Here is a 19161-nt window from a genome sequence, read left to right on the forward strand (position 1 = left end):
ATAGACAGGTGTGTGGCTTTCCTAATTAAGTCCAATCAGTATAATCAAACACAGCTGGGCTCAAATGAAGGCGTTGAACCATCTCAAGGATGATCAGAAGAAATGGACAGCACCTGAGTTAAATATATGAGTGTCACAGCAAAGGGTCTGAATAAAAAATGTGTTCGTTTTCTCGAGGTAAATGATTTTAGCAAATGGCTGCAATATAACAAAGAAGAGTGAGAAATATAATGGGGTCTGAATACTTTCTGTACCCACTGAATATAATTAAAGCTACACTGTGTAACTTTTTTAGTTTATTCTTAGCTAAAAACACTTAGTTCTTTCAAAAATATATGTGCTCATTAATGTATATTTACTTCTTTCAAGTAATAAAGTATTCTCGTAAGTTTATAATATGCCATTGAAAATACATACGGTTGAGGGGCTCGAATGCCGGTCGCCATGTTGCCCCTCCATCTTGAAAGTACATTAGCCAAAGAGGGACATACCCATAAATTCAAGCTTGGCCTTTCGCGTTTTAACACTCGATGGCACCGTGTCGAATGTGAAGAGGGGGATTGCCATGTTAATCTTGGACTAAATCGGCCACTGTAGGAGTTAAAACGAAATCAGAATTGAGAGGAACAGAAACTAGTATTCACTGGATGGTCATATACCTTTTCACCACTAGATGGGGGAAAATATCACACAGTGTAGTTTTAATAATAATTTGTTACATTTATATAGCGCTTTGAGTGCCTAGAAAAGCGCTTTATAGATGTAACAAATTACATAGACGGGGAATCTCCTCAACCACCACCAATGTGCAGCATCCACCTGGATAATGCGACGGCAGCCATATTGCGGCAGAACGCTCACCACACTCCAGCTGATTGGTGGAGAGGAGACCGAGTGATTAAGCCAATCAGTATAGGGATTATTAGGAGGCCATGATGGACAGGGGCCAATGGGCAAATTTGGCCAGGGTGTCGGGGTTGTCTGGGTTTTTTAACGACCACAGTCAGTCAGGACCTCGGTTTAACGTCTCATCCGAAGGACTGTGCTCTTTTGACAGTATAGTATAGATCCCAATCACTATACTGGGGTGTTGGTGTTATTATTATATAACTGAATAGATATTTAAACTTGTATGTTGTACTTGTAACAGTTTTGGTAGTATTTGTTTTTTACTGTCTAGTTGATGTATAACAGTGTTTATCGTAATATTATGTAATAAAAATATTACAATAATAAAAATCACCACTGAGAATAATGAAGAATCGGAAAAGTACTATAGTAAAAATTTGTGGGGGAAATGCTTAATTGTCACAAAAGAAACGTCGCAGTGCCAAAATCCGTAATCTTCTTAAATTAGATTGGTAGACTTGATTTCCTATCTGCAAACTATAATTATAAATAAATTATACTTTTTTAATTGCTTATTGATTTTGAGATTTCTAGACATGTTTTTGTGAGATTCCCCGGCAGCCTGCATCTGTCATGTGGATATCCCAAACCTTTCGTGATACCCAGCTTTATCTTCCCCCTTGCATTTTCCTGCCTTTTTTCGCTGTTCTTTTATGCTTCCTCTCATATCCTCTGCTGCATATCTGCAGATCCGTCGCTCCCTCCTTCATTCTGGATCTATCTTGATCTGTTTCTTCCTCTCTATGTAGATACACGCATCATACAGGCTTCAGTCTCACCCCTCCCTCACTATCTCCCTCTCTTGTCCCTTATTTCCTTCCTCCCTCTCTCCCTCTGCAGGTTTGTTAGATGTGGAAGGGGAACAGCAGGCGCGTGCGGCCACACATCCCCAGCAGGAGGTAGAGGAGAGAGGAGGGGGAGGGCCTCAGGTCTCCAGGGTAGGAACGGAGGAGAGGAGGCGGGCCCTGTCGTTGTCGTTGGCGACGGGGCTGTCAGTCACCGTGGCAGGCCAGCTGAAGCCAGGAAGCCCCTCCTACTCAGGGAGAGAGGCGGATGCTGCTGCCGCTCCCGCTGCTGCTGCTGCCGCTCTTAGCAACAGAGAGCCCCGGCGCTCGGAGCCTGCACCTCCTCAGCCCCCTATGGACCTGCCCATCGAAGGCCACACACTGAGGCACTACACCCGCTCCAGGCCCAGACCCAACCGTCGAAACAGGCAGCCTCCCAGCAAGCCGCAGGTAAGACGGGAACACGGCCGCCCGGGAGGGTCGGGAACCGAGAAGAAAGGAGCATGGGAAGGGTTTTGAGAGGCTGAGATGGGGACGCTGCTGGTGGAGAGAGAGGGGGAGGGAGGCTGCTCTCTGATGGCACTGCTCAGGTTGATTCATCCGCACTCTCCCACCGTCTCCTCCACTACATCTTCTCATTTTTTCCTCTCTATCGCTCACAATTTGCGGTGCTCAGGGAGCGGATGCCACTGTGGTGGGTTGAGATTTTTTTGGGTGTGTATCCTCCACTGCCATTTTCAGGCAGTGTGTGTGTGTGCCGTCGTGTTTGTGAAGCTCAGCTGGGCGGTATGTGTATGCTGTCAGTAAGGGGCACAGTATCTGTCCACTGATTATTGCCGTTTGAGCTTGGTGTGACTGCTGTAGCATCTCAATTATTAATGTTCCCAGATCAAGGAGGGTTTCACCCTTTCTTTTCGCACCCTCTTTTCTGTCACCAGGAATGGAGGATCCCTCTGTTCGTGGCATTCCCAGGGTGTGGGATCAGAATCTGTTCAATCTATTCGGTTGTACAGATTTACCTAGGCATTGTACATAGGAAAAACTGATTGTGTGTTTAAATGAGATGCGATATTTAGGTTGGCATGTGTCATTCGATGTATTTCTGCCGCTGCTGATGCTGCAACAACCGTGTGTGGTTGCACTGCGATTCTGTTGAGTCCATCACGTCTTTCCTGTTGAGTCGAGACTAATATGAGATATTATATCCTCACTGCGGTGTCTTCATTACGTGAGTGTGAGATGGACAGAAAAGAAAGGCAGATGATGTATTTTTTTCTCATATCTGTGTGTATCCACTTGTACATCCTGTGAATGGCCATTTGATAAATGGTTGCCATAGTGATGAGCTTTACAGTGTTCTGAATTGTAGCTGCTCACACACACATGCCTTTACACTGTTGTGTGTCTAATGCTGTCCTATGGCATGTGGTCTGTTTATTGATGCCTCCATTGTGGGGTGTGATGTGTTTTTCTCTGATGCTGTGTGATACAGGTGCTATTGTGCCCTCACATTGTGATTGTGGCAAGTAAGGTATTATATAATCACAGGTGTGTTAAAAACTACACTATCGGGTCATTTGAACCATGTATTCTTAATTTTCCAGAGAACTTTGGTCATTTTATCTCTTTTGGCAATTTCATTGCAAAAAAAGTGCAATTATGTTATCATGCTGCAGAGATGGCATCAGATATTAATACCACAGTGTATTCATATCTCATTAACTTACAAAAAATACCATGGTACAACGATATATACACTACTGCTCAAAAATTTGGGATCTGTACGATTTAAAAAAAATCTTTTAATGTTTTTGAATGTCTTCTATGCCCAGCAAGACTGCATTTATTTGATCAGTAATACAGTTAAAACAGTAATATTGTGGAATATTGTTGTCATTTAAAATAAATATTATTTATTTTAATATATTTTAAAATATAATGTATTCCTATGATGGCAAAGCTAATTTTTCAGTCTTCAGTGTCATTATATATCGATTTTGTGTTTAATATTTACCATTTTTATTATTAGTGTGAAAAACGGTTGTGCTGCTTAATATTTTTGTGGCAACTGTGATTTCAAGCATCTTTGATCAATACAAATTTCTAACAATGTCATAGTACAGTAGTGCCAACAAAAAGCATGTTAATATAACAGTACTGTGTTACCATATACATATGATTACCACCTTTATTTATCATAGTATCCCGATTCCCAAGGTATGTAAAAAAAATGATGTTATTATTATAGTAATGTCCACGCAAATCCAGGTAATACGATAATAACATGGCATTTTTTGACATACCTTGAGCTACTATGATAAATAAAGGTGTAATCATATGTACATTGCATTACACCCCTTTGACATTACTAATACCATAATAATGTGATTCAGTGTACATATGATTACACCTTAATTTTTTAAGTTAACCCAGGTATGCAAATAAAAACATGGTATTACCATCATAATACATCGGCAATGTACTATAAAATGTGGATCACCATATTCTTTTACCATTGTGCTCCAGGTTGTGTCTGAGAATACCACAGTAACTTCAAATTAATGTCCAAAAAAAGCCATGGTGATATCATAGTATTTGCATCTTACATCTGCTGTCCTTAGATATGTAAACATTTTGTGCGTGCTTATTTTAGTGTTGTTTGTATGTGTGGGTGGTAAATTATAGGATGATCTATAAAGTCATTTGGCAGTCATTTTTATATACTATACTGTTATATTATGTCATTGTCTTAAGAGACCTGTAGCTGTTTCTGTGTTGTCATGATGATCGGTATGTATAATACTGAATGTTGTCATGATTGCCTGTTGATGAGTAGAGTTCAATGAGGCACATTTTATGAAAAATATTTGCTTTTCACTTCTCCCATAGTGTATGATTGTGGAAAAATGTGAACACTGATAGAGCAACACAAATGTTTGTTTAAAAAAAAATCATAAAAGTGTTCTTAAATCGTATTAATGTATGAGGTGGCGAGGGGGGCCTTTCACCTAACAGGGGTAAAAGACTCAACAGTATTTAAATGCTTTAGCAGAAATAATAGGTTTTGAATAATGTATAAATTAATACTTATTCAAAACAATCCCTTTAGCAAAGTTTGTACTATTTTCTGGTTATTTTGATAAATAAAACAATTCAATTTTGTTCAATAAATATACTGTCATTTAACTGTTGACATAAAAATATATATTTTGAAAATACAGAAACAAAATTCTTTTAAAAAGTAAAGATTCTGAAAGCATTAAAGGATATCCCATAATAACTGAATATAGATTTACAATAGTAACAAATAATTATATTTTATTACATGAATGATTAATATCGTATTTTCAAATGTAATTATTTTAAAGTTATTATCTCACCCAACTTGATATGATATTTACAATCTGAATCTAACCATGTCATGTCAAGAAATGGAAAAGTCAGCCAGAAATGTATCATCATGTTGATTATTGTGTGATTATTATTGTGATTAATATTCACCCCAAATACTAGCCTGACAAGCTAGACCCACATCAAGATGTTTGGTCTGGAAACTCACCATTGACAGCTCAATCCGAGAGGCGGGATATACGGTTGTCTTTCAAACTCCCTCTGCACGCGATAGGATAGCGCTACAACCAACCAGAGCAATGAAGGTAAATCACAGCTTGTTGAAAGATTAAACTTTCGCCGTATCCGGTCGGCAAAACTCCGAACACATCTTCCCTTCTTAAGAATGACTTCAGTGCCGTTCTTTGATCTTTTCTCAGAGAAAAGCTTAACTCCAAGTCTTCCAGAGTCGCGGTCAAAGCTGATTCGAAAGACCGCCGTTCACCAGTTTCTGTGTTTACTTGTAGCACGCAAGCGCAACTTGGGCGTCATTATGTTAAAGGTGCCCTGTGTAAAAATTGAGGTAAAAATATCCAAAAAATAACCTACACGCATCAAAAGAATGAGAAGAAATAAGGGTGATGATGTCATTAAAAAAATGTCAAGTTATAGTGCTCCAGAGATATCAACCTTAATTAGCAGTAGCATTGCTAGCCCCGGCCAGACAGGTATCGTAATACCAGGCCATGGGAGGCGGTGTGCGGGCAACATAACCACCAGCCAACCTGGCGTACTTGAACCTGATGTCAATCATGTGGAAAGAACAGCCCACTACTTCATTTCAGTTCAGGGAAGAGAGTGGACGGATGGCCGAAGCCCTTGGCCCCTTAAATGTATCTGATATGATAAAAATAGCTGTTTACTTGACCGGAAAAAGCGGAAGTGCAGGCGCATGGCGACTGTGTCCTGTCCCGTCATAATAAAAGTCCCAGTACTCGCGAGCCATTTAGAATAGGTGCCCTCCGGTGCACGAAAAGTTGCATAGTGCACCTTTAAGCCCCGCCCACCGACTCTACACGATGTGATTGGCCCGACCAGAGTTTGGCGTTTACAGCTCAGAAGTGTATTGAGAGTTGCTAGACGACACTTGTGGCAGATTAGATTTGCTGCCGATGGGTGTGTCTAGAGTTCTAGGCTACCCAAATACCATACTTTAATTAAGAAACTGTTGCTTTAATTTTTAAACAAAACTGAAAAAAATTAAGATGACCTTTGTCTCAAAATATATTCAATCATTTAGCGGCATGTACTACTTAAATCTACAACATTTTAAAAACCATCAAATATTAGATCAAAGTAGCCGTGATTGTGTCAAGGATCAGCCAAATTTCCAAGAGCATCTTGAAAAGGGGATGTTTTGGAAAGTGGAAGTTTCCTCAGGTTTAGAGGAAAATAAAATCAAAGACACCTTTTACCCCAGTGCACCTTAAGCCCCATTGTATCCTACCAGTCACTATATGAACAGTTATTAGAGTGTGTATTTTCACACAGTTAAGGCCTGTACACACCAAAAACAATAACTATAATGAAAAGATAACTGTAAGCGTCCACACCCAACCCATGTTAACGGTCATTTTAGTGTGTGTTGCAGTTCTGTCGTCTGCCACTTTAAATACTAGCACTCTTTAAAGCAGGCTGGATTCTGATTGGTTATTGATGGTTTTATCATTCATCAGCTGCGCTCTGAAAGTGATTCCAAAGAGGCTGCTCTGTGCTGTTATAATCGTGGTATGGACTATGATAGTCTTTTAAATGTAGGATTTTTTTTTATCCAATATCTTTATCATTATAGTTATATGCCTTTATTCTTATGAACATTATGTAGTTGTATATGTGAGGTCATTTTGCAGGCAGCTTTTTTTCAGAACAGACACTCTCTGGAGAGTTTGGTGCCACTGTTATCACAGACATGAGCATTGAGGGTTGAAAACACTCCTGTCATTTCCTCTGATCACCTGAATGAGTGTGTGTTATATGTTTATTCTTGTCAGCGTGATCTGTTGGCGAGGGTGTGTGTCCATATTGTGTGACGGCCGGTCATACTCCTTGGCTGGTGGAAACCCAATGACAGGTGGTGCCTCAGGGAGAAGCTCATGTGACTGGAGAAGAGATAATGCTCTGATGGTCCAGTATATGTGTGTGTGCTTTTTTCCTGTATGTCCCTGCAGGGCTTTCAGCAGTGGGGGACAACCAGACCCTGTGATGAGGGGTGCCTCTATGGTGCTGCCTACTCATTGGTCTGGAAAGGCGATCTATAACCCCCCTAAAAAATGTGTCCGGGGCTCTGTGAGTTTTAGCAATGTCCCTATATCCCTTTTAAATTCCCTGTTCTCCTGCCTTTATGATGGCTGCATAAGCATTTCTTTTATTACCTCTGCGCAGTTTTACACACCCATAAACACAAACAGTGTGTTCCACAATTTGATATCCGGATTTTGGAATGAAATTCTTAAGGTTTTTCAGGAGAAGGCAACTCCATTACATTTTTCACAAATACAGTACACTTTAGTGTCTATTTTTTTTTACATAAACATTACATACAAAGATCCAAAGTGATAAACTGTTAGCTAACATAAAATTGACCTACCATGAAAATTAGATTGGAAATTGGATACTGAATAAAAAAATAAAATAAAATAAAAACAGAATCATTTTTTTTAAATGTAATTGTGACTTATTTCACAATTTTGACTTTTTTTCTCAAAATGGGATAGATTATAAAGCACAGGATAAGTTCTAAAGTTCTAAACATTTATAGTTATGTGCATTTATGTATTCTGAATAAAACTTCAGCTCATATGTAGCCACGTTCAGAACTGGAGAAAGCCAACACTATAATGCTTTGATGATATACAGTCAAACCACTAATTATTCAGACACCAGATTGGTGTTTTTTACTAGTGGGTGCAAGACACTATAGTTCATTTATGTAAGAGATGATAGCAAAATAAACAGTGACATATTATACCAAAGAATACTTCATACAGTGGACTACCTGTAAAATTGATACAAATTTGAACACTTTGACCTGACCATGTTTTGCTTAAGTGTTTTTTCTTGAATTGCTAATGTGACCTTTTACACCACAGACTGAACAAATCAAGCACTGCTTGGTCATTGGTTGACCTGAATTAGTATTATCTAATTGTGTACCTAAATTTAACAGCTGATTGGTTGATTGTAATCCATCACAATTTATTCTGACACAGTATAACTTTTAAGCTCTTGTCATATTTTATTCACATTTTCTAAAGCGAATAAACTGTGATAATATTTATAAGTAATTACATTTATATATTTGGCCACAAACTAACTAGCCTCTGCTTAGTAACAGTTTTGAGTCTACATTTGAAACCCTATTTAACCATTTTTGGGCTTTTTTAATACATTTATTTTGTAATTTTGTAATTTTTGGATGTTTATTAAAAGGCAGATTAGGCGCTTTGTTCCATAATTTTTTGTTATGCTGATTGCACATTTTTTCACCTCCTGATAGCAATCACTAAGTGGTCAGAATGTATTTATCTGTATATTATCTGTGGATGGCATAGGACCATAAAATGTTCATCCAATCATTGTATTCGGTCCCGCCTGTCAATATATATATATTTCCTACCTCCACACACTCATTTTCAATTATCGTTTTCAGAGCTAGTTTAGAGCTCCAAAAATGTCCTACCCTACCTTTAATACTTATTGCTAAATCACAATAAAGTTTAAACTGTTGCAAATTCCACATTTTGGTAACAGGGTTATAAAACCTTATTATTCATACCTTCAACAAATGTTTAGCAAACATAAGGAGGACAGACTAAATTTGATGAGCTGCTTATATTTATTTTATATCAGATTGATCAGCATTTTCTGAAGGTTTTAAGCTGTGGTTTTAACTGACCATTTAAGGTCTTTAGGCCCTATTTGTGGAAAGCGTCTATGTTGCATTTAATCACTTCCATAGAGCTTGTAGCTTTGCCACCAGGAAACCTAGACAGAAGGCTGTGGAATTCTGGGATCACTGTCTCAACCTGACACCTTTAGACAGGCCTGTTCCAGCTTACGCTGATCTCAGAGTTTAACTGAGAGGTAAAGAACACAGTGTTCACTACATCTCTCTGTATCTCTTCTTCTTTCCACTGAATTTCAAAAAGGAACCATCACCGAAAATCGGACGCGGTGATGTACACAAAGTCATGAGTCATGACATCTGAGTAGGACTGATCTTTGATCAGTGGGTCAGCTTCCTACTGCAACATGTCACTTAAACTCAGACCAGCTTAACCCGTCAGGTATTAGCATATCTGATTTCATGTAGGAAAGAGTTTTTATTTTAAAGTTATTGCTAATAGAATTAATTAATACCGATTTATGTGAATTGTTGGCTGAATGTGAAGAAATATGAACCCTGAATATTGTTTAGGCATTCACAAACCCAGCAGGCCATGTGAACCACACAAAAGCTGTGTTTTCTGTTATTGGTATATAATTAAACCTGAGCTCTATGGTAGCACTGTTCATGCAGTGTGTTTTATTGGAGAAAATGATCGCGTGTTATTAAGATATGTGGGAAACACCTCTCCTTGTGCCGCCTCACACAATGTGGTGCCTGCTCTCCTCCTCTATTTGAAGATGGAGTGATGAGTGCTTTGCCTTCTCATTGGCCGAGAGGTGCTAAATGATTTATAATCCATTTTTCATGTGGCGTGCAATGCCTCATTTGCATATGGTTGCTATAGCTCTGCAGTGGTCTCTCTCTCTCTCTCTCTCTCTCTCTCTCTCTCTCTCTCTCTCTCTCTCTCTCTCTCTCTCTCTCTCTCTCTCTCCTCCCTCCCTCCATATTTCTTTCTTTCTCATTCTGCAGTACCCAAACTGCCCGAAGGCCTCGCAGTCTGTGCAGCAGCAGGAAACAGGCAAAACACACAGACCGCGCACCCTGTGCTTTTGGTGTGTGTGTGTGTGTAGTGTTTTTAAGCTACTGATCTGGCACAGTTAAAAAGTCAACACGAAATCAATGTTGACCCAGTTTTCTTTCTTAATTCACATCCGTGGTCTTAATGTGAATGATTAATATGTGCATATTATACAGTACTAAAATCTATATATGTTTTTGGTAATATTTCATGAAAATTGGTCTGCCTTTGAACAACTTTACTTTTTTGATTGATGTCATTAATCTCTCTTATTTTACAGCCACATGATATTTGGAGACTACTTTTACCGTTATTAACTACAGTTAAATATTTCATATTATGGAAAGGTAAAATGAGTTGTGATGAAAATGCATATTATACAGTACTAAAATCTATATATAGTTTTGGTAATATTTTATGAAAATTGGTCCGCCTTTGAACAACTTTTCTTTTTTGACTGATGTCATTAATCTCTCTTATTTTAATTATTTATTATTTTAAATAATTATTGTTCATCTTGAGGCCCCTTTGGAAAGGCTTGTTTCGTGTATCAATTTGTTTTTGAACCAAATCACTTTTCACACTTAAAATGAATCGTGCTCCAGATTCTGTTCTGATATGTACATTAAGATAGTTTAATCCTCACAATATTAACACAAACCCATATTCGGAAGCCTTTGAGAACAATCAGCAGTACAATTTCAGCGTACAGGTAGCATTGTTATAATAAAAGATTAATGATTGCCATCATGAAAATCATTTTGCTCAATTATCACAATCACAGTGTGGTGTAATGTCATTAAAAATCAGGATTGGAAAATCTTACAACAATCAACTTCCATATTTGAGGCTATTGTGTTATTACTGTGGCAACATGTAAGAGCACTCTTACTCTCATTTGTGTCTGTGTGTGTGTGATGAGGCTGTATCTGAGGGGCGTAATTATATTAGATGGGGGGGGGGGGGGGGTGCAGACAGAAAGATTGAGGCAGGGTTTGGCTCTCTCTTGGGACACTATAGGCAGATTTGCAATTTATCTATTGCAAACAAAACCCCTTCTAACTTATTACACAGTCTGAATCATTCCATGTTTAATGTGGAAATGTAAAAAAAACATTTAGTGTTTAAGCTTAGAAGTGCTTTACAGCTCACCCTATGAACTTTTCCTGTACACCGTTATCTGCAACCATTTGTTTAAACATTCACCCTAACACAAAAATCAAAGGGCACTGATTGGTTGATAGTCATGTCCTTGTAGTAGTCTTACAGAGCCAGACCTATAACTGTTGTTATAAAGTCTGGTCCATTCCTGGCTAAAGTCCTGTTCACACCAACATGATGTTCAGCATGAAATTCAGTCTGATTTTAACATTCAATTTGTCTGTTCAGACCTAAGTGTAAACGTCAGGTGGTCTGAATAAAAAAATAAAGATTTACTCTCTGACAGCAGATAGTGCTTTAAAGTGGGGGTGAAACACTCAGTTTCAGTCAATCTCATGTCAATCTTGAGTACCTATAGAGTAGTATTGCATCCTTCATATCTCCGAAAAGTCTTTAGTTTTATTATATTTATAAAAGAAATATAGGCTGTACCGAGTCTTTCCGGAAAAACCCAGTGGCTGGGGGCGTATCGTGTGGGCGGAGCTAAAGAATGACGAGCGCGCACAAAGCGGTGACGTCCTCAAGCGTGGAGAAGCCCATTGCTATCGATCTCAGCTAATAGATATATAATCCAGAATCAGATCCGAAGGCTGAAATAAATTGAACAGGAGAAGCAACAACAGCAGGACGTCCGTCTCTGTGGTATGTGCTGTATTTAGTGGCCTGTCAACATTTGTGTGTGTTTACTCGCAGTTTATGAGGACATGATTCGGTTTATGGACTATTGTATTCGACTAAACCTTAGCAGTAGCAGGCAAAATGGTTTGGCACGTCAGACTAGTGTAACGTTATACATAGATGATCTCATTGGTTATACGTTATACAACAATGGAGTCCGTTAGTGCATTTGAATGACGAAACACGCGATCGTGTCGTTTACTGATGTTTACTCACGTGACGATAGCTAACAGCACAGACATTTGAAGCAGTTTTACTCACCGGCTGCTTCCAAAGCAGGACCGAACCTTTATCGCTGGGACCGCTCCGTCAAAAACACACTTCTTTGGTATGATTTGGTAAAGTCCTGACAGCAGTGAACGGTGGAGATCCACTTTGCGACGTGACTGAAGCGATGTTGTGAAGCTTCCCGTCATTTCTGCGTTCAAATCGGTTCAAATGCAGCGCTGCCTTCCCGGAATGCTGTGCTGAAGCGTTGAAGTCGCTCGACGTCACCCATAGGAATAAAGTGGAGCTTGGCGCAACCATAGGGCGCGTCAGACGTGTTCAAGGATGACTGGATCTGCACCTGAGAGTGTTTATGGGCGTGCATTTCCTCTCTCGCGCTAGTCACGCGCGCGCGTGCACCCGCACCCTACGGGGAGAAGAGCCCGTACGGCCCATACAAGGACCTTCCGCTCTGTTCACGTCAAGCCGACCCATACTCGAAAAAAACTCTCCGAAACTTGTGAGAGTTTTTGTGAGAGTTTTTGAAACTTTGTCTATGTTTAGGATGGGAATCCAAGGCTTTAACAGTGTAAAAAGCTCAGTATGCATGAAACAGCATTTCACCCCCCCTTTGAAAAAAAAAAGCTGAAATAACCTGGTACACTATGTAACGGTGTTTCTAAAAAAATCTAGTTTATTTATTTCCAAGAACTTCAAACTAAACGTTTGATGCCATGAACCTTGAACTTGTCAAATCTAGCATTCTTCCCCAATGTCAACTCAGTACTTTGTAGACACCATTTTGGCATCTTTGCTTACTGACATGGAATTTGTCCACCCCATACTCCTGGAAGTTGGCTAGCTCTCTATAGTCTGATTGGTATTTTCACAAGTGCTGGGAAGTTTTGTCTACAATGAGCATTAGATGCTCAGTGAACGGTTATGGGCAATCTGTGGGTGTGTCGTCTGAGGGTCAGGTCTTGTATATATCATGTTACTCTTTTCACTTCATTAGGCTAAAATACAGTTTTTCATATTCGGATAAAACATTTAGTCGATTTTGATTGAGTGAATGACCTTTTGTTTGTTTGTATGTGTGCAGGAGCAGGCCGCTGAGAACGAGAATGAGGCCAATGAGAACATGGGGAGGGTTGATGAAGGTGTAGAAGAGTTCTTCACCAAAAAAATCATCCCCGATGACCCCCTGTGAGTACACAACACATGCAAAAACACTCAAGTATGCAGTATGCAAAACAATGTTAACGCACAGATATTTTTCATAGAACTGGAATTAATGATGGCAAATGATTAAATCATGATCTCTAACAAAAAAATATCCTTATCGGTTGTCAAAAGACATTTCCCATCATGCCTCTCCTCTCCTCGTGTTCAGAAAGCACCAGAGGGAGGAGCCCCTCATTAAAGCACAACCTGCAGAGCCCACGTGTGTCACAACTGCCCCTCCTACCACCTCCACTACAACCCCCATCCCCACCACAGCCCCCTCCAAAAACATTAAGAAGAAGTTTGGTGACTTTTTCGCATTTAAGAAAGTCCGTGCAGGTCGAGGGGCAAAGGGGGACGGCGGTCCCGAGGGCAAGGCCAAAAAGACTTCAATAGCAGATCTCATCCGACCACTCCGGGAGGCAGCACGTGCAGAGAAAGAGCGAGAAAAGGAAAGGGAAAGAGAAAAAGAGAGGGAACGAGAGAAGGAGAAGGAGAGGGACAAAGAAAAACTGGATGAGGAAATCGTAGTCAAGGCGACCACAACCACAGCTACCACCACCATCCTTACCATCACAGATTCCACAACTACTTCACCAGTTAATGAGGACAAAATGTCACCCAGAGCTCCTTCACCTGCTCCCACACCTGCACTGATCCCACCTGCATCCACTCCCATACCTCCTGCCTCATCCCCATGCAAAACTGAAGAGGCCCCAATACTGTCCCCTGCTGCACCTCCTACTCCCACCAAAACCCCCAGCCCAGTCCCTGGTGTGTCACCCTCAGAGCGGGAGAAAAGCCGGACCCTGGAGAAAAGCCGCACCCCAGATGGAGAGCGGAGGCCCAAACCCATCCGTCGCTCTCTAAGAGAGGGCAAATCACAGTCCCTCATCCTGCTCTCAGAGGTCTTGCCAGAGCAGGATGGCACAGCCACGCATGCCAAGGTAATTGAGCAGTGGTTCTGCTCAGGGTAAGACTAGCTGTTAAATGAATGATGATAGTTTAGTGATAGGCCAATATATTGGTTAGACCAATTACTTGGACAATATTTGGTTATTTATATGTTGTGTAGTAGACTAATAACTGATTGGCTGATTAAAGGACAACTCCAGTGAGAAATGAACCTAGGGGTAATTAACAGATGGTTACAGAGTAGATCGTTCTCTGGGATGCGTTTTCATGGAAATCGAATGTAAAGAGTTTTATCTTTAAAAACAGATTAGCTTAGAACACTAGTCTATGGGGCACACAGTAGTGAAATTAAATCGCTAGTTAATACCACTAACAAGGCTCAAAATAGCCTCACACTAACACGGTAGCATAATGAGGGTCCCTACATGCAAACCGAAGCATTGAGAACTTTGTAAGAGTACAAACAGTTTAATAAAAAGACACTTTATAAACATAGTACATTACGCGTTCACGGACAGGCACCATCTTGGAAAACAGTCTCGACTAATCGATCCACGAGCGCTCTGCTAAGTGATGAACTGTGACTTGCCCTGCGTCCCAATTCGTTTACTATCCATCCTAAATAGTACTCGAAAATAGAATTAGTATGTCCCAAATCGTAGTATGTTGAAAAGAGTATTCCAAAGATTCCCGGATGGTTTACTATTTCCGGTCCGAATTCACAGTATGGATCGATGGGCACTCTAACGGCTGATATTGCCCACAACCCATTGCGAGTTGGACGAGGATTCGATTAGAACTACAAACGCGGATAAAAAGCGTTAAAAATCTACAAACATGACAGATGTGTGAGTTCGACGGTTAAGTAGAGAAGTTTAGATAAAGGGCTTTGAGTGACCCTATCAATATTTAACCTGACACATATATATTTATTCAGTGTTGTCCATATTATATTTCACATGCAGCAGCATTGTGAACTTTTGTAATGACACGTTTGGCCATTCACTTTTAAATGCATCATAATTATATTTAAACTGCAAACACAGGAGGAGAGTCTCTGCATTAAAGACCCACAAATGGCAGATCAACGAGCGGCTTCATTTCTCTCCGATACGGTAGGAGATTAAACTGAATGTGAAGGATTTGAACTGTGACGAATCTGACGATGATTGACAGGGCAGATAAACGGTGACGGGATGCGCGTAACTAAGCGACTGAGTCCGTTAAAGAGGGCGAAGTATTATGTCCCGAAGCTTGCACACTTTTCTGCTACACACTCAAAAGTATATACTTTTTCCTTACAAAAAGAGTACATACTTTTAGGACGTAGTATAAGTAGGCGAATTGGGACGCAGCATTGGAATCTCATATGGTCCGTTGTTTCCAGAAGAAAACACTGAACACAACAGAGAAAATAAATAAATAAAACTAAAAATGTCAATGTTATTACATTTCACAAACTTAATTCCTATCGACCAGCTCACTTAGAACAGCGCTCGTGGATCGATTAGTCGAGACTGTTTTCCAAGATGGTGCCTGTCCGTGAACGCGTAAGGGACTATGTTTATAAATTATCTTCTTATTAAACTGTTTGTACACTTACAAAGTTCTCAATGCTTCGGTTTGCATGTAGGGACCCTCATTATGCTACCGTGTTAGTGTGAGGCTATTTTGAGCCTTGTTAGTGGTATTAACTAGCGATTTAATTTTACCACCCTGTGTCTACCCTGTGCCCCAGATTAGCGTTATAAGCTAATCTGTTTTTAAAGATAAAACTCTTTACATTAGATTTTCATTAAAACGCATCCCAGAGTACGATCTACTCGGTAACCATCTGTTAATTACCCCTAGGTTCATTTCTCACCGGAGTTGTCCTTTAACGTCTACTAGACATGTGCCGATTTTCGATAATGCGGTATATCACGATGATGAATATGCACGATATTGTTATCGTGGGCACTTCAAAATATCCAATAATATAATAATAAGTAAATAATGATTTATTAACACTTAATTATTTTTTTATAATGCACTCAAGAATACTTTGCCCATCAACCGTATAAATGCTCAACACCGCTGTATTCTGCGTCAAAGGGACGCGCTCAGATGTAAATGAGAAGCACAAGAACGAGTGAAGGAGACGTGCTGCTGAAGTGCCGCTCAGTGACAGCAGAGGGCGCTGATGAACTGCAGAATGCCGCGATTACCCCGGAAACCAGCAAACAAAAGCAAGCCAGTGAAGTTTTTAAAACAGCAATTCGTTTTTTGTAATCTCAATGTTGTTCATCACAGCACCAATGAATTAATAGGCTATTTATTTTCAAATTTAAACATTTTTATGTTTTAATCTGGACTACAACATGCCCTAATAATTAGAACTGTTCTGATTATTTGTTTTTGTTCAGTAAAACTTTGAGACATAATGAGACTTTAACATGTTAATTAATTATTACCAAACTGACAATGAAAAATACTTATAAAGAATTAATTATTCTAAGTAATGTTAATTTCTTAGTTACTGTTTAATAACATTAAAATCAAAACTTTTTTAATGGACCTAAGATAAAACTAACAATGATCAGTATTTCTTAACTAACATTACCAAAAACATTATACTTTCTGTACCAAATGTAGCTATTGCTCAATCTTAGTGAATGCATTAAATAATGAGACCTTATTGTAATTTGTTCCCTGTTGTTCTTTATAGCCTAATTCCTTTGCACTCTAATCTGTTTGAAAATTTTACTTTTACAGCTCTGGAAAAAAATTAAGAGACCACTTAACATGATTTCTCATTGATTTCTCAATGATAAGTGGTCTCTTAATTTTTTTCCAGAGCTGTACATATTTTTGGTGCATTATTGTATTTAAACATTCAGTTATTTTTGTTATTACAAAAATAGTTCTTAAAGCTGTTATGCTATGGCAACACTTTTTTTTTTGCAACTTATTTCAATATCGTGATAATATCGTATACCGTGATAAAAGCTTTAGCAATTAATCACAACATGAAAAATTGATATCGGCACATGTCTAACATCTACTAATCGCATTGCCAAGATATAACACAGAAAAGTTAATTTTGAGTAAGTTTTGTGTAAAAAGGGTTCATTTAAAGGGTTAGTTCACCCAAAAAGGTCAATTCTGTCATTAATTAATTATCCTCATGACGTTTCAAACCTGTAAGACCTTAGTTCATCTTCGGAACACAAATGAAGATTTTTTTCATGAAATCCGAAAGCTTTTCAACGGCCCGCTGGGAATTAATATTTTGTAAGTAAAGCTGCAAATTATGTTTTTTTGCGCATTCAAAGCACTTGCGTCACTTCATTAAACTAAGGTTAAATCACTAGTCAAGGATAATTATGTCTTTACTACCATTCTTGGGCTTGAAAACGGTAGTTGTGTTGGTTGTCAATGGAGGGACCAAAAGCTCACAGATTTTACAGGTGAATAATTAAAGCTGCAGTAGGGAGTTTTTAGAAAACGTTGACATAGCCTGAAAATTTGAACAAGCACAACTCACAGGTCACTCCCCCTTGCTCTCTGCTGCGCTACAGCCCTCCCTCCACAGCTCCTCACCCATCACAACGGAGCCGGCCATGAACCCGCAGGTTAGTAAACCAGCAAGCCCACAGTTGACAGCGGATAAACAGTTATGACACATTCACTGCTACGGATGAAACATCAACAATATGATTTACATTGACTATGACCTGCCCATACTTTGACTACAAACTTGGCCCTCAAAACATTACGTATTTTGCAATACATGTAATGTAAATTACAAGCGTTGCACTATTTCTATAAGTAATAAATAGTTAGTAAGACAATATAACGGTAACTAACGTTACAGTATGCAAGTAATTATTCTATCGATATGTAATGCTAAATAAGGTTTGCTAGTACATTATTTCAGCAACATGACAAGCCATTGAATAAGTAGGTTTCAATAGTTGTTTTTGCACAGTGTGTGATATTTTATCTGTATGATATGCGGCTAGAGTCATTGGGCTCCGACGAGGAATTCACACACACAGCGACAGACATGCTCCTGGTGTGCAAAGGCATAGAAAACGCCACGCACATGCAACAGAAACTCCGGCCTTAGAGACTTTCAAACATCATAATATAATTTGTTAATATGTATTCGTGTCAAAATTACATATAAACATCTTTTCCTATTCTATGTTGCCTGGAAACCCTTCAAACACGCTTGCGTGTTGCTTTAAAAATAGGCGTTGTTTCTATATATAGCATGCACACGTTTTCTCAAACCATGCCTGAGACGCGTGTCACGCAGGCAGTGTGCAAGCTCTAACCTGTTAACATGGGAGCTGAAATAAAAACGGACACACCACGCTTCCACAGTGTTGCCGGCCTATAAAGTATGAAGATTTATCGTACAGCTCCCAGTATCCACATATGATTTGTTCTCATTGTTGTCACTACTAGAGCAAGCACGCCTGTTCGGGCTGTGCATGAGAGGGGGTTTCGATCAGCATGCACACGAGCCTGATTGGCACTGCTAAGACCCTCCACCTAGCTCTGATTGGTCATTTCATACCGGGAGCTGTGTATTTCTGTAAATGGCAATAGGACCACTGGGAGGAGCCAGAGGAGCTTGATTTTTTTTCTCAGATTATCTGTCTCATATTCTACTGTCAGGACATAATGACAGGCTTAACAAATATGTTTAAAAAAAATTGTTTTACTAAAGATACCTACTGCAGATTTAATGACAGAATTAAATGTTTTGGGTCATCTAACCCTTTAAGATCTTACAATAAAAATACTTTGATAGTACCTAAATGGTATCAGATTAAAAAGTCATTGTCTTATCTCTATTTTAGTTTTGTTTTTCAGTAAAATAGATATAAAATAATCAAAAGAAAACTAAAAACCCTGTCTTTACAACAAAATAAATACATCTGAGAAGTAAAACTGTTTTTTAAATCTCTCTATATAAATGTGTCAGAAGTGCA

The 19161-nt window shown here is 39.2% G+C and overlaps 1 protein-coding gene across 4 annotated transcripts in view; it reads left to right on the forward strand.

Moving 5' to 3' along the window:
• The window catches only part of carmil2 (capping protein regulator and myosin 1 linker 2), a 58188-nt gene that overhangs the window by 31967 nt on the left and 7060 nt on the right, over nucleotides 1-19161 (forward strand). For all 4 annotated transcript variants that reach the window (XM_067418892.1, XM_067418893.1, XM_067418894.1 and 1 more), the window contains exons 31-33: nucleotides 1750-2144; nucleotides 13140-13243; nucleotides 13431-14208. In XM_067418892.1, coding sequence (XP_067274993.1) covers nucleotides 1750-2144; nucleotides 13140-13243; nucleotides 13431-14208 — 1277 coding nt within the window. The remainder of the gene's footprint in view (nucleotides 1-1749; nucleotides 2145-13139; nucleotides 13244-13430; nucleotides 14209-19161) is intronic.

Source organism: Pseudorasbora parva, chromosome 16 (assembly GCF_024679245.1).
Source record: "Pseudorasbora parva isolate DD20220531a chromosome 16, ASM2467924v1, whole genome shotgun sequence".
Lineage (NCBI taxonomy): Eukaryota > Metazoa > Chordata > Actinopteri > Cypriniformes > Gobionidae > Pseudorasbora > Pseudorasbora parva.